General features: G+C 33.3%; 1 protein-coding gene across 3 annotated transcripts; it reads left to right on the top strand.

Moving 5' to 3' along the window:
• The first annotated feature begins 1,665 nt into the window (after positions 1–1,665).
• LOC120629239 (putative inorganic phosphate cotransporter) lies at positions 1,666–14,725 on the top strand. Of its 3 annotated transcripts, XM_039898110.1 has the most exons (9): positions 4,007–4,022; positions 6,757–6,803; positions 8,420–8,643; positions 11,054–11,290; positions 11,604–11,810; positions 12,718–12,891; positions 13,030–13,246; positions 13,332–13,570; positions 14,458–14,725. In XM_039898110.1, exons 2-9 carry the CDS (start codon positions 6,770–6,772, stop codon positions 14,671–14,673), a joined length of 1,548 nt encoding a protein of 515 aa, XP_039754044.1. In that variant the 5' UTR covers positions 4,007–4,022; positions 6,757–6,769; the 3' UTR covers positions 14,674–14,725. The 3 variants fall into 3 exon arrangements, with proteins under 3 accessions (XP_039754045.1, XP_039754044.1, XP_039754043.1); XM_039898111.1 differs by lacking the exons at positions 4,007–4,022; positions 6,757–6,803 and adding an exon at positions 1,666–1,783 and having other exon boundaries at positions 14,458–14,724; XM_039898109.1 differs by lacking the exon at positions 4,007–4,022 and having other exon boundaries at positions 6,648–6,803.
• Positions 14,726–17,042: the final 2,317 nt, after the last annotated feature.

Consider the following 17,042-nt stretch of genomic DNA (forward strand, 5'->3'; position numbering starts at 1 on the left):
GAAAAACAATAAAAACGCGGTTTCCCGCAAAGCACACTGAACGAACCATAATGCCCAAAAGATTTCATAATTTTCAACCCAATACAGGGCACGGGTCTTCTCTCAGAATGAGAAGGGGTTAGAGCGTAGTCCGCCTTGCTGGCAAAGTGTGGATTGATAGACACGCCTTTGAGAACATTGTGACTCAGGCACGCAGGTATCCTCATGATGAAAATAATCTTGAACCGGAAAGCAATACGTAAATCGATTTCCGAGAAAGTAGAGAACACTTTAAACACTTTTAAGCCTAGGGAAACAAATAGAGTAGAGTAGTAGAGTAATTTTCGTGACGAATTCAGCTATTACGGCGGTATATGTTTAAACCTTAATAAATAGTCATATGTTTAAAGGGGAACAACTTTGTCAACTACAATTTTTGCGAAACTTTAACCGTTCACGCAGCCCATGCAGCGGAAGATCTCAAAAGGAAAAATTCCTTCGTTGGTGCCATGCTTCTATTCGTCTTAGCGTAATATCCAATAGCTTTCCTCTATAAATGGGATACCCAACACTAATAATTTTTCAAATTGGATCAGTAGTTCCTGAGATCATCGCCTTCAAGTAAACAAACAAACAAACTTTTCAGCTTTATATATTATAATATAAGATACGCTTCTCTCGTGTGCCGTAATTTCATGTGTAAGTGCATGTAATTTGGAAGATAGTGTTATCATTGCACTGAAACAATGAGTTCAGTGAGAACAAGTTAGAGTATCGCCGATGTAGGTAAATTTCATGCTATAGGTTGGCCATTTTTTATTTCTCTTCAAGCCCTTGACTGCAATCCCACCTATAGGATGAAATTTACTGCATTTGGTTTTCATTCCCCGAGGAAAGGATAAAACAAATCTTCTACCACAGCTTCATCAACTCCTCTGAGAGTTAGACTGACGCGCAAGGAAATGATATCCAAATAATATATGTGTAATAATAAAACGGAGGTAAACTTCTTCTATTCCACACGTTAATTAAGTCCCCTGTCAGGGGATATAATCGGGGGATATAATTTTTGTCGCCTGCCTGTTCTAGCCATTCAAACAAAAATTCAGTAATTATAAATTCCCAAATTGTCCCTGCCGGGTATCAAACCCGAGACATTCACTCATTAATCCTCAGCGCTCACCACTGCGCCAGGGAGGTGATCTTGTTTTAGGATGCACGAGTTTACAATCTAGACCATTCCACATTTTGTCTTTGAGTTCATTCTTCAGTGCACTGCTATACTGTTGCATCACGATTAATTACCCCACAATTGTCTGTTGTAGGCCATGGGCATAGAATACTAACAGAAGGCCAGCCTTGACTGACCTTGATTTAAATTCCCTACACTCAACTCCTAGGGCTAGAAATATTGCTGTATTAACGTTCCGTTAAATACTTACAATAGAGTACGTAATAAAAATCGTAATAGATAATCCGGTAGCTCAAAAAATTCTAATAATTTTGATTTCAACCTACCTATTTAAACAACTAAATACGCAACAATTTTACTAAACACGTTTATTCATTTAAAATATGTATCTATGTAAATTTAATTTAACAAAGACAAAACAGTTGATTGCATGTAACGTGCCACTCAAGATTGTCATTTTATCGAGTTTCACCAAGATCACCACATGTCAAGCGCCTGTTTTCGCTCGTTGCATTGTCCTTCTGTTTTTATTCCGTGCCAGGAGACTTATTTTAATATCTTTCACGTCTTGTTTAAGAATATTATTATAATCCTTGTTTGAGGGACATGAGGGTACGTATGTCATATACATAAATAATTTAAAAAAAAAAATTCGAGCTTTGTAAGTAATCCTCCTGTTTAAATACAGGAAGTTTTTACCTTACGTTTAGAAAGTATTTAGTCAGATTTTTAGCTGGCTTAAAAAAAGATGAGCTTCTTAATTCAATACCTTTAGACAGCCGATTGGCGCAGTGGGCAGCGACCCTGCTTTCTGAGTCCAAGGCCGTGGGTTTGATTCCCACAACTGGAAAATGCTTGTGTGATGAACATGGATGTTTTTCAGTGTCTGGGTGTTTATCTGTATATTTATGTGTATTATATTCATAAAAATATTCATCAGCTATCTTAGTACCCATAACACAAGCTACGCTTGCTTTGGCGATGTGTGTATTGTCGTAGTATATTTATATTTATCCCAATTCGTATTACAGTAATTTTATAAAGTGGGTAAATGATTAAACTTTTGATAACTATAAATTCATATTTACCAGATTTATAATAATTGTTTTATAAATATAACCTGAAATAAACTATTTAAAACTAAATAAAAACGTCCTCGAAACCACCGCATACCACCATTCGTATTGGTATTATATGGATAGGTAAAATTATTTAAGTTTAGTTCATTTTTAAAAGAGATTCGAGATTAATTATTTTAAGAGCCTCTTTAAATTTTAGGGAGCTTTAATATGAACCAAAAAAAGAACTGTAGAAGATCTAAAGAGAAGGGGATGAATTGATGAAAAATTAAATGGACGGCAGTAGAAATAGTGGGTGGAACTATAAATTACTATAAGTTATTCAGTAGTTCATCAGGAGCGACAAAATTATTTTTATTTACTCGATGTTTTGTGACTCTTCTCAACTGGTACAAACCAACATATGGGCATGGTTTTTAGGTGGGATAAATTCCTTACGCAACGTTATGCCATTTGTATTGTAAAGTGACTCCCTGCGATTCGTTTGCCCACCTTGCCAGCGGTTTAACAAATAATAAATGCTGCTTTTTGCGTTGTACAGTTTCCACTTCCAATTCCATAGTCCAATGTTCCAGAAACGCTGAAGATCGTACAAGTGGAGGCGCATCGCGGGGCTGCTGTAGCCAAAAAAAATTTACCATCGTCAACCAAGACCACTCTGTCAAGAGTTAACGACTAAGGACAGAGAGAGAGTTTCCACTTCAGCACACCAACGTAAGCGGACCTCTGAGCTATCTATTCCACCAACAGTAACTCCAGCTTTGCAACTCACCTGCGCTACGTAACTAAGTATTATTTTTCGACGGGTCTCGTCATGGGATTTTTTTGTGGTAGTTGACGCACTAAGCTGGCCTATAAACAAGGTAACACTAAGCAGGGCATGCACGGAACTCGCTCTGCAACATGCCGCCCTGTGTCCATCAACTTGAGGCATAGCTGATGAGCCTCAGGTGCCTGGAAACCTCGCCGTTCCGACCGGAACACAGCATCGCAAAAATGCAGTTTAGCAGCAGAAATAAGTATGGCGGTAGTAGTTCCCCGGACAAGCTCTGTCACAAAAAGCTCAACTACTACTGCTAGAAGTAGCTCAGTTAGTGTTCATCAATTTATTGTGCTTGATTTCCGCTCGTAATTTACTAAAACCTTTCTTATGAAACCTATTGATGTATGATTCTTTAGTTTTTTTCTACTACCAGTTCGACCTTGACTGCACTTGATGCAGTCTAATAAGGTAGCAGGATAACCTGATACGTAGTATACTTCTAATTGGTTTTTAAGCTACATCGAACCGCAATCCTAAATAGCTTAGCGCTAGTTAATCGTCTTCGCCAGTAGGGTGGTAACTAGCCACGGCCAAAGCCTCCCAGATAAGACCAAAGAAAATAAAGAAATTAAAAACACACATTGCTTCTGCTGGACCCGGAACCTCCAACTTAAAACCAAAGAGCTCCAGGGAATTCGTCCCGGTTAGTATCTATATCTTGCTTAGTGAGAAAATGCTGTTGACTTGTGATACGGAACCGGAACAAGTAATTTTTCTGAGTAGGTGTTTGAAAGGAATGAGAGAAACGATCGTCGGTTTACCAAGGATCCCAATGTTGTTGATAACGTCAATCATAATAAAAGTAGAAGTAGTAAAGCAACGATATGAATCATAGAAATGGTGCGAAACATCTTATTCTACCATCAGTATAGTGTCGGCTTGCAATTCTTTAGACATCACCTAAATTATTAATTTCAAAAAAATAATAAAAAAAAAATATCAATAAATAGTAAGTAAAATTCAATACTTTCGAATTAAAATATACAAAATTTTATCAGAAGGTATAATAAATGTTTATTAATGAGGTTTTTTTTAAAAAATATTATTAGTCCAAATGTTTTAGTGAATTGTGACATGTTTAAACATAATCTAATTATTTAAATTCCAATTACTATTATGTTAAGGCCGGCTAATAATAATTAGGTTTTAATAAAGATACATGTAGATAGATGGTGTAGGAGTAAAATCGTGAAAACCTTTCATCCCCTCTCAGACAGACAGACAGACAGACATGAATGAAAAAATTACAGTTCGTTATCGGTTATAGAATCATCATCATATTGCCGGCCCACTAGAGGGTACGGGTCTCCTCTCGCAATAAAAAGGGGTTAAGGCCACAGTCTACCACGCTGGCCCAGTGTGGATTGGTGGACTCCACACACCTTTGAGAACAATATGGAGAACTCTCAGGCATGCAGGTTTTCTCACGATGTTTTCCTTCACCGTAGAAGCAAGTGATATTTTAATTGCTAAAAATGCATATAACTTAGAAAAGTCAGAGGTGCGGGCTGGGATTCGAACTTACCCCCTCGAAAGTGAAGTCGAAGTACTAGTCCTACCCACTGGGCTATCACCGCTTCTTATATAGAATACAATAGGTTATAGAATCCCTCTGTACATTGAAGATATTTAAAAAAAAAATTAAATATCTTCAATGTACAGAGTTTTTATTTAAAGTATAGATTAGTTATAAATATAATAGCAGATTTAAATAAAATGAATAACTACGAGTATAACACAGTATCTTAAACAGAATAAAATACAAATTGAAGATTATGATATTTTGGTACATTGGGCAAGAGAGTATTTTCATAGCCACAGCCTTCTAAATTAGTATAACAATAAAGGCTTCGTAATTGTAGAATTATGCAACTTAGCATAATTTTGCAGTTATTCCATAATACAAGAAGCCGGTTTTCAGTTTCATCGTTGCCTTATTCAAATATTTCGTAACCATTTTGATTTGAATAGACTTTTTATGTGGACAATGGACATCTATTTCAGAAGAATGTGTTTTTTCATGGAGCAATAACTAGTTTAGTAGCTTTCGCAATAAATTTGGTTCAAGTTCAAGTAAAAAACCTAGTTACTTTAAAATATCTAATTTATCGCGTGTTAAAACTAAATGCGCCTTTGTTATACAAATAATAATGATAAGATATTAACGATTAGTTCAGTTAAATATTTACTATTCCATACATTACGCAACGTGATGTGTCTACAAATTATTATTGAAACACCGAAACATTTTTCCATAACATCAATTAGTTTTAGTTTAAAACACATCAATATCATCATAGGTGATGAAGTATAGAGCTTAGACCAAGGTGTTCTGTAATGAATCTTTACATGTTCAATATTTCAGGCAGTAGTTACTTCGTAAGTTAATATGAAAAGGTTTCATTTGATATACATTTTATCTCAAGTAATTTCTGATTTATATCTATGAAACTTTACATATTCTATATTGTAGGCTGTACTTAACCAACAAAGTCATTACGATTGAAACAAATAAAAAAGAAAACGAAATCCTCTAGATCCATATGTATTGTTTAGGTATTGATAAGTTTTGTCATAACTCACGAGATAAGTTTTGAAGCAAGATTATAACAAGATAGAATGAACTTAATACTATCTCATCAGCGCGTCATAACATGTTATGACGTATTTTTTGAAAATAGTAAACTTAACTTTATGTAACATTGTGTTCATATCTGAAGATAAACCACTTTTGTTACCTACTATGTAGTTTCGTTACCTAGATCTTCGATACCTAGATTTTTTTATATTTGACTCGTGCATATTAAATACGGGAGTTTTTCTCATAGTTTAAGCACTTATTATTTATTGCATCTGCGATTAAAATATATTTATACAGGTCATGTTGAGACATCACCTTTAAAATTTAAAACCAGTGTCAAATCTTGGTATGTAAAATCCGACGAAGTGCGACTTAAGATAGATATTTATGTGACTTTCAGAATTGCTTTTTGAGTCTATCATATTTTGTACCGAATAAGAACCATTAAGAAAGTTGAATAAAAGAATTCGAAAATCTTTGTATTAGATGAAACAACCGTTACTAATTACTTTGTTTTGTATGGTATACATATGAGTACATTATTATTAACACAATTTTGATATTATTTTTCTTCACTTAGTAAAGTGAATTATTAAAAAAATATCAATAGGGATGCAGTCCTCTTTACTTCATTGATAAATTAATTATATTATTATTGATGTTGCTGCATGTTTCGAATTCCCTGTTTTATTCCAAAACTAATGGAAAAGAAAATATTGTTAAAAAGGGATCTAATTCTATAAGTTTGCAAAAAAGGTTTTAGGAAAAATAATCTCCTTACAAAATAAATTTCTTTAACTGACCTTTCAGTCAGAGGTAATGAAATTATATGGCATAATGTGGCATATCTAATTATCTGCTTACTTTACCATCATTGTTTACAAAGCTTCAATCGCCTTAGTAGCGTATCCAATTTATTTTTTCGGATGTATAATTTGCGAGTTGTCGTACCATTTGGAGTACCTTTTCCTGATTAGCTTGACTGTCAAATAGTCGTGCCAAAGAAACTGAGCGTAGTGCTCGTTATTTGTACTCATAATATTTTTGTTATATCAACATTCGGTATGGTGATTGGTGTTAACGTTGGGTTTGCTGGTTCTAGGGGCAGATACGAAATGTTGTCAGGATGGCGGCTCGCTTTATCAAAACGTAAGTAATACATTTAAGTGATACCAAATTTAAAAAGTATAAAAATAACGGTAATAAAATAATCATTTCCGTCCAAATCTCCACCGAAAATCTACTGAATAATGTACAAATTTCTTAAGATAAAATTTATAGTAAATGAAAACGTTGCATTCATTTACTTAAATGTAAAGCTAACGATACCACGAAAACGAAATTTAGATGGAAATTGTTATTAATTTTTGTACATAACCGTAAATCGGTGAATAGGTAAAAAAGGTGTTTTTTAAACGCTTACAATTTCTGGTTGATTCACGGGTTGAGAAAATTTCCTATGTTCATCTACAGGATGCGTACTATTTTTTGTACCAAATTTCATAATGATTATGCATCGTTTGTTACGGACATAAGAAATAAATCAATTAACAAACAAACACACACAATTTCATATTTTTAATATTTTTTTAATATTAGCATGTATATATCCTTATAATAATGCCGTACCTAAATATATAGAGACAAGGTAAACAAATGTTTGAGTTTTTTACATTATTTAAATTTTTACTTACACTTTTGTTATTAAGTATCTTTATTTTTCTTTTGGTGTAGTAGTAAGGTCGCTATTTTATTATCATTTTCCTTATGAATATTGGCTTACCTTCACTATTGTATGTAGGTACAGACCATATATATTTTTTTAAATGACAAGCTTTTGATCTCATATTTGACGATGCAATCGAAGGATACCGCAAACCTAGGCCAAATATAATAGCTATCCGAAATAATAAGGTACATACAATTATTTTGGTAAAGGTTACTTCAGTAAATTCACAATTTTTTGTTAATCATGGCGCTTTATTTCACTAGGTTCATAGATAGTTTTTTTTTGTTGTTTTCTGAGGCGATATAACCCTTTGTTTGTTATATATACTAAAATAGAAAGAGGAGAGATTTTTTTTGTTTGTTTGTTTGCACCGAATAGACTCCGAAAGTACTGCTATATCATAATATTGATATGATATTTTTGATTATATTATATATGTATACAATATAACCCCTTTTTATTATTCCGCTTTAACTATGACCTTGAATGCAATGGTTCGACATGACTATGATGCTTATTGAGTAGATACATTAAATAGAGTTTTGTATACCATAAATTTTCCCTTATTTCCCGATTAAAAATCATCATCATCGTCATCAACATCATCATCATATGAACCCATTACCAGCCTACTTCAGGGTACGGGTCTCCACCCACAATGAGAAGGGGTTAAGGCACCAAGCAGGCCCAGTGCAGATTGGTGGACTCCACACACCCTTGAGAACATTATGTATAACTCTCAAGCATGCAGGTTTCTTTACGATGTTTTCCTTCACCGTTAAAGCAAGTGATATATTATTACTTGAAAAGGAAATTTAACATCTTTATATATATATTTCTTGTGTGCGTGTGTATGTCACTAAACTCCTCCTAAACGGGTGGACCGATATGAATGATTTTTTTGGTATGCGTTTGGGTGGCACCCTGGATGGTTTAGATTCACAAATCAGCCCGACAGATGGCGCTGGGGTCCGCTAGTATGCTTATAAAATGTCATCCTAACAGTTTGATTTCCAATTTCCCTTTTCTTCTACAGTATTCATAATACCACAAAGGTATGTGTTCGCGATAATGGCGCTGTTGGCAGTTGCCAATGCGTATACGATGCGTGTATGCCTCAACTTGGCAATCACGCAAATGGTGAAGAAGACGGCTGCAGTTGAGGGCGACGCGAACTGGGATCCCGATGCATGTCCAGATCCCAGCATTGTAACTAACGGGACTATGAAACTGTCGGATTATTTTTTGAGGCAAACTGGCGTAAGTAAATCCTCATATCTACTAAAATCTATGTCACCGTTTTCATTTTTAATTTTGATTAGAATTATATCTATGTTATGCCTTCTTTATTTTGAAATATCACTGTTAAATGATAGGCGGGGAATGAATGCATTTTACGGTGTAGGTATTTTGCAAACACGAAGAATCTATAATTGAGTGATCTTCATTATCGTTACCATCTGCAAAAAGCCGAGGGTACTCATTGTAATCATCTCAACTGATACACTGAGTTTCATTCTTCACTGCAGATCATAGATCTTTTGTATAGATTTCCATAGGGCTACAATATTATACCAGAGGTGTCTAGCGGCTTCCTATGGGCTTTGCATAGACGGAGCATATACTTGGATATTTTGTGGTAGTTTTTAAATTGTACGTGTTAATGACGTGTTAATTTGTTGTTACGTGTTGTAAGTTGACAGAGCGTTAAAAATTACATTATTTTGTATTATTTGCCTTGTTTTAACCTTATATTATGCGACCTACAGTGTAGTGATAAATTGACCTTTAACTAAGACGAATGTACTATGATAAAACAAAATAAATCTTAATATCTTCCTTACGCCTTGAGGAGATAATATAGCACCAGTTTAATATAAGAATAATATTTTGTTATCCTTGTCAAAAGATAATATAATTTAACCTCATTTCGAGTTTTGTTAGGAGCTCTTAATAGGATCTTGTATTTTTAAATTGACATATTTGAATAGAAAACAAGGAAGAAATGCTAAAACATTTCAATCAAATCAATTATGTTACTCCATACAATATCAATGAAAACAAATAGATTTAGTATAAATTGATAATGTTTATTGTTAGTGTAAGTGTTTTAACCTATACTCGGAGGAAATATCAACTTTATTATTTGTTTTAAAGTGCATGTAGAAATTTTGGAACCGACATGATTTGAACCAGAGACACTCTGGCAATGTTACCACTAAGCTACGGCTCTCATTCTGCCGATGCCGAAATAAAAAACAAAACATAAAACTATGTTATATTTGTACGATTATACAAAACTTGATGTTGACTTTACAATGAATAATAGCAATTTTTAAGAGTAATTGTACAACATTTTCTGAGGATGCTCCGTTGTTGGACCGAAACGTGTGTAGAGAGTACATTGCCAAAGATCAGCTAATTAAGCTTAATTTTCATAGTATAAAGAACAGTAATTATATACACTGATATCTAAAGATTAAGCAAATATGGCGATGTGTTTGAAGCATTTAATGTTTTGAATAAATACTTTCCACGCAGTAGGAAATTTCATTGGTAAATATTACTACTATCTATTTTATCTTAATCTCTGTTTATAGTGCCATTAAAACTAGCATCCTGTATTACGGTATGGAATCGAGTCAATATAAACCTATACATCTATGTCAAGTATATCTATAAAAAGGAGAAGTGTTTTCAGATAGGTTGCATGCCGTATCTTCCTTTCAATTACCTTATAAATAGTCGGGGCATACATTTATTGAAATCTTTTAATAGAAATTATGAAATAAAAATATTTACAAAAGTTGCCAATTATGGAGAAAAACTACAACAAAAAATGTGCACTTTTTGGTCACTGTAGTAGTTTAATCAATGGATCAGAACGCTTTGATTCAGGATAATATCTTAAGTTGAGGGTTAGTCCATTATTTTTTTATAATAGGTTAATATTCTTTAAATTAAGTTAAAAAAATTAATAGGGCAATTTTGACCTCAAATGACCTTTTTATGGCGGTGATGAAATTAAACCAATATTCTACGTACAATTTAAAATAGGTTCAGTTCATATTTTTATCCTGTTTCTATAAGTTTTATAATAATTCCAACTTGTTATACCTATAGTGAAAGTAAAATCCTTTGTTATTAACATTATAGGTAAGTTATTAATATATAAACACTTTTAGTTTTCGTTTATTTATTAATGATTAATTTATCAGCTTGTGGCTCTTTCGTTCTGGACTTTATATCGTGGTATTAGCTAAGACTTGTAAGGACTACGATATAGGCATGTCCCAAAACTAGATTTAGATTAGAATGATAATGATGATAATTACTCTTTATCTCTTCTCTTTTTAATAAGTTAAGAGTAATATAATAGTTAAAAAGCTTTAAAAGCCTTATGCTATAGCTCTAAATTTATTTTGTAGTAAACGTGACATTTGCGTCTTTATACATGTATAATAAGTTTTTAACTCTTATCCAGATGCTACTTGTGAAGTCTATACAAATTGTATATCACGATTAGATTTGTGCGTTTCGTGTCATTAGATTATTTTCTTTAGAAAAAACCCTACCTACTCAAGCGAAACTCGTATCTGTCAAAAGATAAAAGTTTAATTAAAATTAAAGAAAAAAGTCGACGTAGTTAATCTGTTAATATTTTTTGCAGCCCGTTCTTTTTCAATGGAGTGAAGCAACTCAAGGTCTTATTTTAAGTTCGTTTTACTACGGCTACGTCATAACACACATTCCTGGGGGCATGCTAGCTGAGCGGTACGGAGGGAAATGGGTGCTTGGAGGTGGTTTGTTGTCAACAGCTGTTTGTACTTTCATCACCCCGTATGCTGTCAAAAATGGTGGTGCGACTGCGTTATTTATTCTACGTGTCATTGAAGGATTTGGTGAGGTAATTATAACGTACAGATATTTTCATTAAAATCGATTCTATTCCAAATCGGTGCCAAATAAAATGTAGAAAATTACTAAGTACTTTTTTTGTTAACGACATAATAGACAACCGTACTATCTTTCGTCTATACTTTTTTTAAGGTTATGAGCACATAAAATACTTTTATCCCAATGGATTGTGAATTAGTAGATTTGCCCATGCAAATTAATATCATCAGCGAATCAGGGAAACAGTATAATTGAACACGAAAAAATATTTTTATTAAAAAAAAAAAGCAAAGTTTTAGATGCATTCCATTTTTTTGTTCCAGGGTCCAACTATGCCGGCATTAATGGCAATGGTGTCCAAATGGGCACCAAGGTCTGAAAGGGCACGTATGGGAGCCATTGTTTTTGGCGGTGCCCAGATTGGTAATATTGCTGGGTCGTATTTCTCAGGCCTTATTATGCATGCGGGCACATGGGAAAACGTATTTTACATGTTCGGTGGTTTCGGTCTTGCATGGTTTGCATTTTGGGTAATTGCCTGTTTTTTATGATATTATTTTATCCTTTTTAAATCTACATAGAAAATAATTATCTAAATTTTCCCGTAGGTGGTTAAAACATTAAATTGCGCATAAATTGATTTCGTTTATAAAGTTGAGAGTTTTACATTTGCTTATTTTGTTATCCATAATAACAAAGGTTGGTACAAATTGATGGAAATTGCATTAACCACAAATGGGGTCCAAAATTATTCCAATTATTTTTACAATGTGGAACATGTATAAAATCTACGTATTAAATGTAGTACGTGTAGAGATGTTTGCACTAAATTAATCTTGATTAAATACATGCTTTGGAATATTGTCGAAATTATCAAATACCATTGCTATTTGAAATATTTGCAACACGGAAATAATAGTTTACGCTTCATTCGCCATTGATCTAATAGATGATGGATCAATTGAGTAATTGACCCCTTGATGCAAATAAATACTATGAATTGTATTCAAATATGACGTCTTTAGAGGCCTTCGAAAAATCTGTCACTTTAATACAACGCAAAATTACAACGTACAAGTCAACACGCGTTACAAATGTTAATTTAAAAATGTTAATGTTACTACATTAACGTTCTAAAAATAACATAATACGTTACGCGTGTTTAAAGCTATCAATACAAGCAATCCTCAAATTGTTCTTTAACATAAATATTCTTAGAGATGAAAACTATGAATTGCTCGTACGTTTACAAACTTTGTTTAATTTTGTTGCATGTTATTTAACCTAGGCAATCAATTCGTTTTTGGTCATAGTTAACTCTAGTTTGGAATTAAGGTGTTATAATTAAAACTTTTTGAAGTAAAGCAGTAATTCCTATTAGGTCATTTGTATTTATTTTATCCTAAGCATTTTTAGGAAGGTTTGGTTTTTTTTCAGTGTGTTCTTTGCTACAGTACACCCAACACGCATCCTTATATATCGGATAATGAAAAAAGGTTCCTGAATGAAAATGTTCAGGCATTAATACATAGCGAGGCACAAAAGTTAGATCCAGTACCATGGAAAGCCTTGCTGAGATCTGTTCCTCTTTGGTGCCTGATTATTGCTGGCGTAAGTACATTATCTTTTTAATTATTAACATCTACGTTTCAAAACGGAGATTATCAGTGAAATTTGGTATGGTATAAAATTTCCAAATAACTTTTTGAAATCAAATAAAGTAAGCAACCTCTATGCTTTACTTTTCAGATTGGCCACGATTGGGGCTACTTTACAATGGTGACAGATTTACCTAAATACATGACCGATGTGTTGAAATTCAACATTAAGTCTGCAGGGTTACTCTCGGCCATTCCTTACGTTGCTATGTGGATTGCTTCATTCTTCTTTGGACTTGTTTGCGATTTCTGTATCAAGAGAAATTATCACAGTATTCAAAATGCAAGGAAGATTTATACTAGTATAGGTATAATATATGCTATATCTTTATTCGTTTACAGTACATTTTCCCCAAATTAAATATTTATTAATATTAATGTTTAAAATTATAGCTGCAACTGGTCCAGGCATCTGTATTATCCTTGCTTCGTATTCGGGATGTGACACAACATTAGCAGTATTTTGGTTTATTGCTGCTATGACTCTCATGGGGGCGTACTACAGTGGCATGAAGATCAATGCTCTTGACATAACACCTAATTATGCTGGAACTACCACTGCAATGGTGAATGGTATTGCTGCAATTTCTGGGATTATTACGCCTTATTTGATTGGTCTACTTACTCCAAACGTAAGTATTAAAACTCATATTGGGTTAGTGAGTGAGAGCTTATAGTTTAATTAAAACAGAGGCTTGAATTTAGTTACCGAAAAATTTTATTACAATTTTTTTTCTACAATTTAACCTTCAATTTTGTAATACTTCTTCGGAACATATTACGCAATAATCCTTCGGGGGGTCTAACCGAATCACTCCTTTTTAAAGTACTTATGTCATATCATTGTTATCATTGTTTTTTTGATCCCTTGCGATTGCTTTATTTCATCGTAGTGGCTGATAAACTATCATCGAAATAAGTCCCCGACAGCTTTTCAATCTTATTATTTAAACAGTTTGATAAATTTTGATCTTATCTTTCAGTCGGAAATTTAGCTAAATTATTTTTGTTAGAAAGTATGTTCGTACCTATATATCTCTAGTTTTATACATTTTTCTTACCTACGACAGTAGGTAACTCGTACCTAAAGCAACTCCTTAGAATAATTCAAAAACATTATAGTTAATTAACTGCTACAATAACCCTCTCAATAATAAACGTTGTAAAGCGGTTGCATTGTTACGCAATGTTTTGTCTATTTCTTACGTATGTCACATTAAAAAGAAATAACTACACAACGTTTTAGTAGCCCCTAAATATGCAGATGATTGAGATTGTGATTGGACAACTAAGCCGATAATAATCGAGAGTGTTATAATATCAAAACTACGGGATATCTGCAATTAAGAGCATCGTTTTCTTTTTTTTTTTATTTGATATAGATCCGCCTTAGTTCCGCGCACATTATAGTAAATGACGCGTTAGATCTGTTCCACTAGAATAATTGAAATAAATATTTATTTATCAGATGTACCGAAAACAATACCTATATGATATTGACGTTACTTTTTTTTTGCAGTCGACCTTAAAAGAGTGGCGAGTAGCATTTTGGGTGTGTCTTGCAGTTCTGGTTTTCACAAACATCGTATACCTCATCTTTGCTAAGGGTGAACAGCTGTGGTGGGACGATGTGAAAAGACATGGCTACCCGGTGTCTTGGAAACACGGGCCGTTGCCATTACGAACAAATGACTCTGAAAAGGCTGAAAGTGAACAAAGGAAAGAAAAACAATGACCTAACTAACTACTATTATTACGAGTAAAATTAGCTTTAAGTTTATAATTTATTGTATAAAAGAAAAAAATATTTTTTTTTTACATTTCGTTTTATTTTTGTCAAGATCATCATTTATTTTTGTAATAGTAATTTTAGTGGATACTCGTTGCTTCTTTTACATCTTAAATATGAAAACACAAATTTAAATTTTATTTATTGAACTTGTCAACTCGTCATAAAAACTAAAGTATCAAAGAAGTTTTGAAGTTTCTTATGAAGCAGATGGCACAAAACCTATTATTTAGAAATCTTGCCGCGTCGTGTTCTAACTTGGGATAGGCTGCTTTTTATCGGACTATTTCTTTTTCTTGTGATTCATTTTTCAAACAATAGATACAAAACTTGTTCGTCGTACGTAAATATTGATTTTGGGTTTGCAATAGATCGCTCAATTTTTCCTTGACATGTTGGTGAATTCATTTTTGTGACGTCTTGTTACTTAATGACGATGGTGCAACTATAGTACTGGAACTCAAAAAAGAAACTCAACGAATGTGTCAAATGAGAAGAATCAATTCACCCGTTTTAAATACATCTAATGCAAAAATTGTGCTTACATGTGAATGGTAATATGGTGTATATTATGTTTTCCACTTCTGGAAAGTATGTAAGATTTGTTATAGAGATAAGTAGATAATTCTACGTATCTCTATAATAGTAGAACAGAGGCGTTACTGACTAAGTTCAGTTCAAAAGTGGGCTTGCACCAGAAATCTTCTTGTTCCTTTTGATATAGGATGCTCTTACATCGAATCTACAAGAGGATGTTACATGTTGTGAGGATTATTTTATTCAAGTATAACATTATTCTTGAAAAAGAGAATACTAAGGAGATAGGAGATTGGCAGGCTGGGAAATTGGCTTGAGGATCAGCCGAACAAAGACAGAAAATCTTTTCTGTGACTTTAGTGTCCCCTCGAATTTGTTCAAAATTACCGAGAAAACAGAAAATGTTATCATTGTAGCCTTTTGTCATATCGCCACGTGAGATTATTCCCCTTATCACTGATAATGTCATCTCATTCCAATTCAATATTTCAGCACACTTCAATTCTCTCAATGCCTTTTAGATAAATTAACGACAGTCGGAAAGTGGGCTAAAACCAATACTACGAAAACATTATTTGATCTATTTTGTATATATATTTATTTAGAGTAGAAGATAAGAGCTGGGTTTGTGGTGACATAATTGACAAGCGCTTATTACATGACTCGTGTTCCAATTTTGAATATGGAAAAAAGGACAGCAAATACATACTCGGGGTTAATAATGGCGTGTTTCACTGGATAACGTTTATTACTAAACAAAGGTAGAATTTTTCTTGTATGTATCACAAAATGGCTATTGCATAGGCCTGTAAACTATACTTATAAAAAAACTGTAAGTGGAATATTTCTATATTTAATATATTTTGAAAATTTTGACCGGGGGATGCTTTATAATCGATACTGAGTCGAAAACAGATTTTTGTTTTATTTTTGTATGTCTCTCTGTCTGTCTGTCTGTCTGTCTGTCTGTCTGTCTGTCTGTCCGTCTGTCTGTCTGTCCGCGCATCACGTGAAAAGTACTGAAAGGATTTAAATAAAATTTGTTATAATGGTAGCTGATATTCCGGGTCAACATATAGAATACTTTTTATCCAGATAAACAATAAGGTTCCTGCGGGAAATGGCATGAAAGTTTTTATCAAATTTACTTCATAGCTCTGTTACATTTGAACCGATTTTAAAAATTCTTTTTTTATTTAAAAGTGTATACTATCAAACATATTTTGTCTTATTTTAATGAAGATCTGATAAATATTGTTGGAGATAAAGGGCATAACTCTTCACAAATAACAGCAAGTCGCAAGGCATATGAGACAACAATGTCTATGCGTACCATCCTACTAATATAAAAAATTGCGAAAGTTTGTGAGGATGGGGTGTATGGATGGATTTATGTATATATATATATATCAACTAAAATAATGACAACTTACTAACTCAGTATACATCGTACAATAACAGTAGGTACAAAGCTAGGCACGATGATTATGATGTCAGCATCAGATCTATTCTAGCTTCTCGATTGACTCATACGCGGACGAAGTCGCGAGGGTCCGCTAGTAGGTTGATATGATGATGATGATGAAAGTGAACATAGCGCTTCCCATTATTCAAACGCTTAAACTTGAAGCGAGTTAGAAGCTTCCAGTAAGCTTTTTTGCTTAAACCTGACACTCATAGCTTAAATCGATTCAAGGCATTAGCGGAGAGAAATACAAATATCATAATATGGCTGGTTATCTTAATCCCTGCGTCAGTCTAACAATGTAAATAGCATT

Source organism: Pararge aegeria, chromosome 14, assembly GCF_905163445.1.
Source record: "Pararge aegeria chromosome 14, ilParAegt1.1, whole genome shotgun sequence".
NCBI classification, from domain to species: domain Eukaryota; kingdom Metazoa; phylum Arthropoda; class Insecta; order Lepidoptera; family Nymphalidae; genus Pararge; species Pararge aegeria.

What these genes read in the sequence shown, in the direction of transcription:
- LOC120629239 (XM_039898109.1), top strand. Translation starts at nt 6,719, where the DNA reads ATGGTGATTGGTGTTAACGTTGGGTTTGCTGGTTCTAGGGGCAGATAC. An exon ending in TCATTGAAGGATTTGGTGAG is followed by an intron (nt 11,291 to 11,603) that starts GTAATTATAACG and finishes TTTTTGTTCCAG; the next exon opens with GGTCCAACTATGCCGGCATT. An exon ending in GAAGATTTATACTAGTATAG is followed by an intron (nt 13,247 to 13,331) that starts GTATAATATATG and finishes TTAAAATTATAG; the next exon opens with CTGCAACTGGTCCAGGCATC.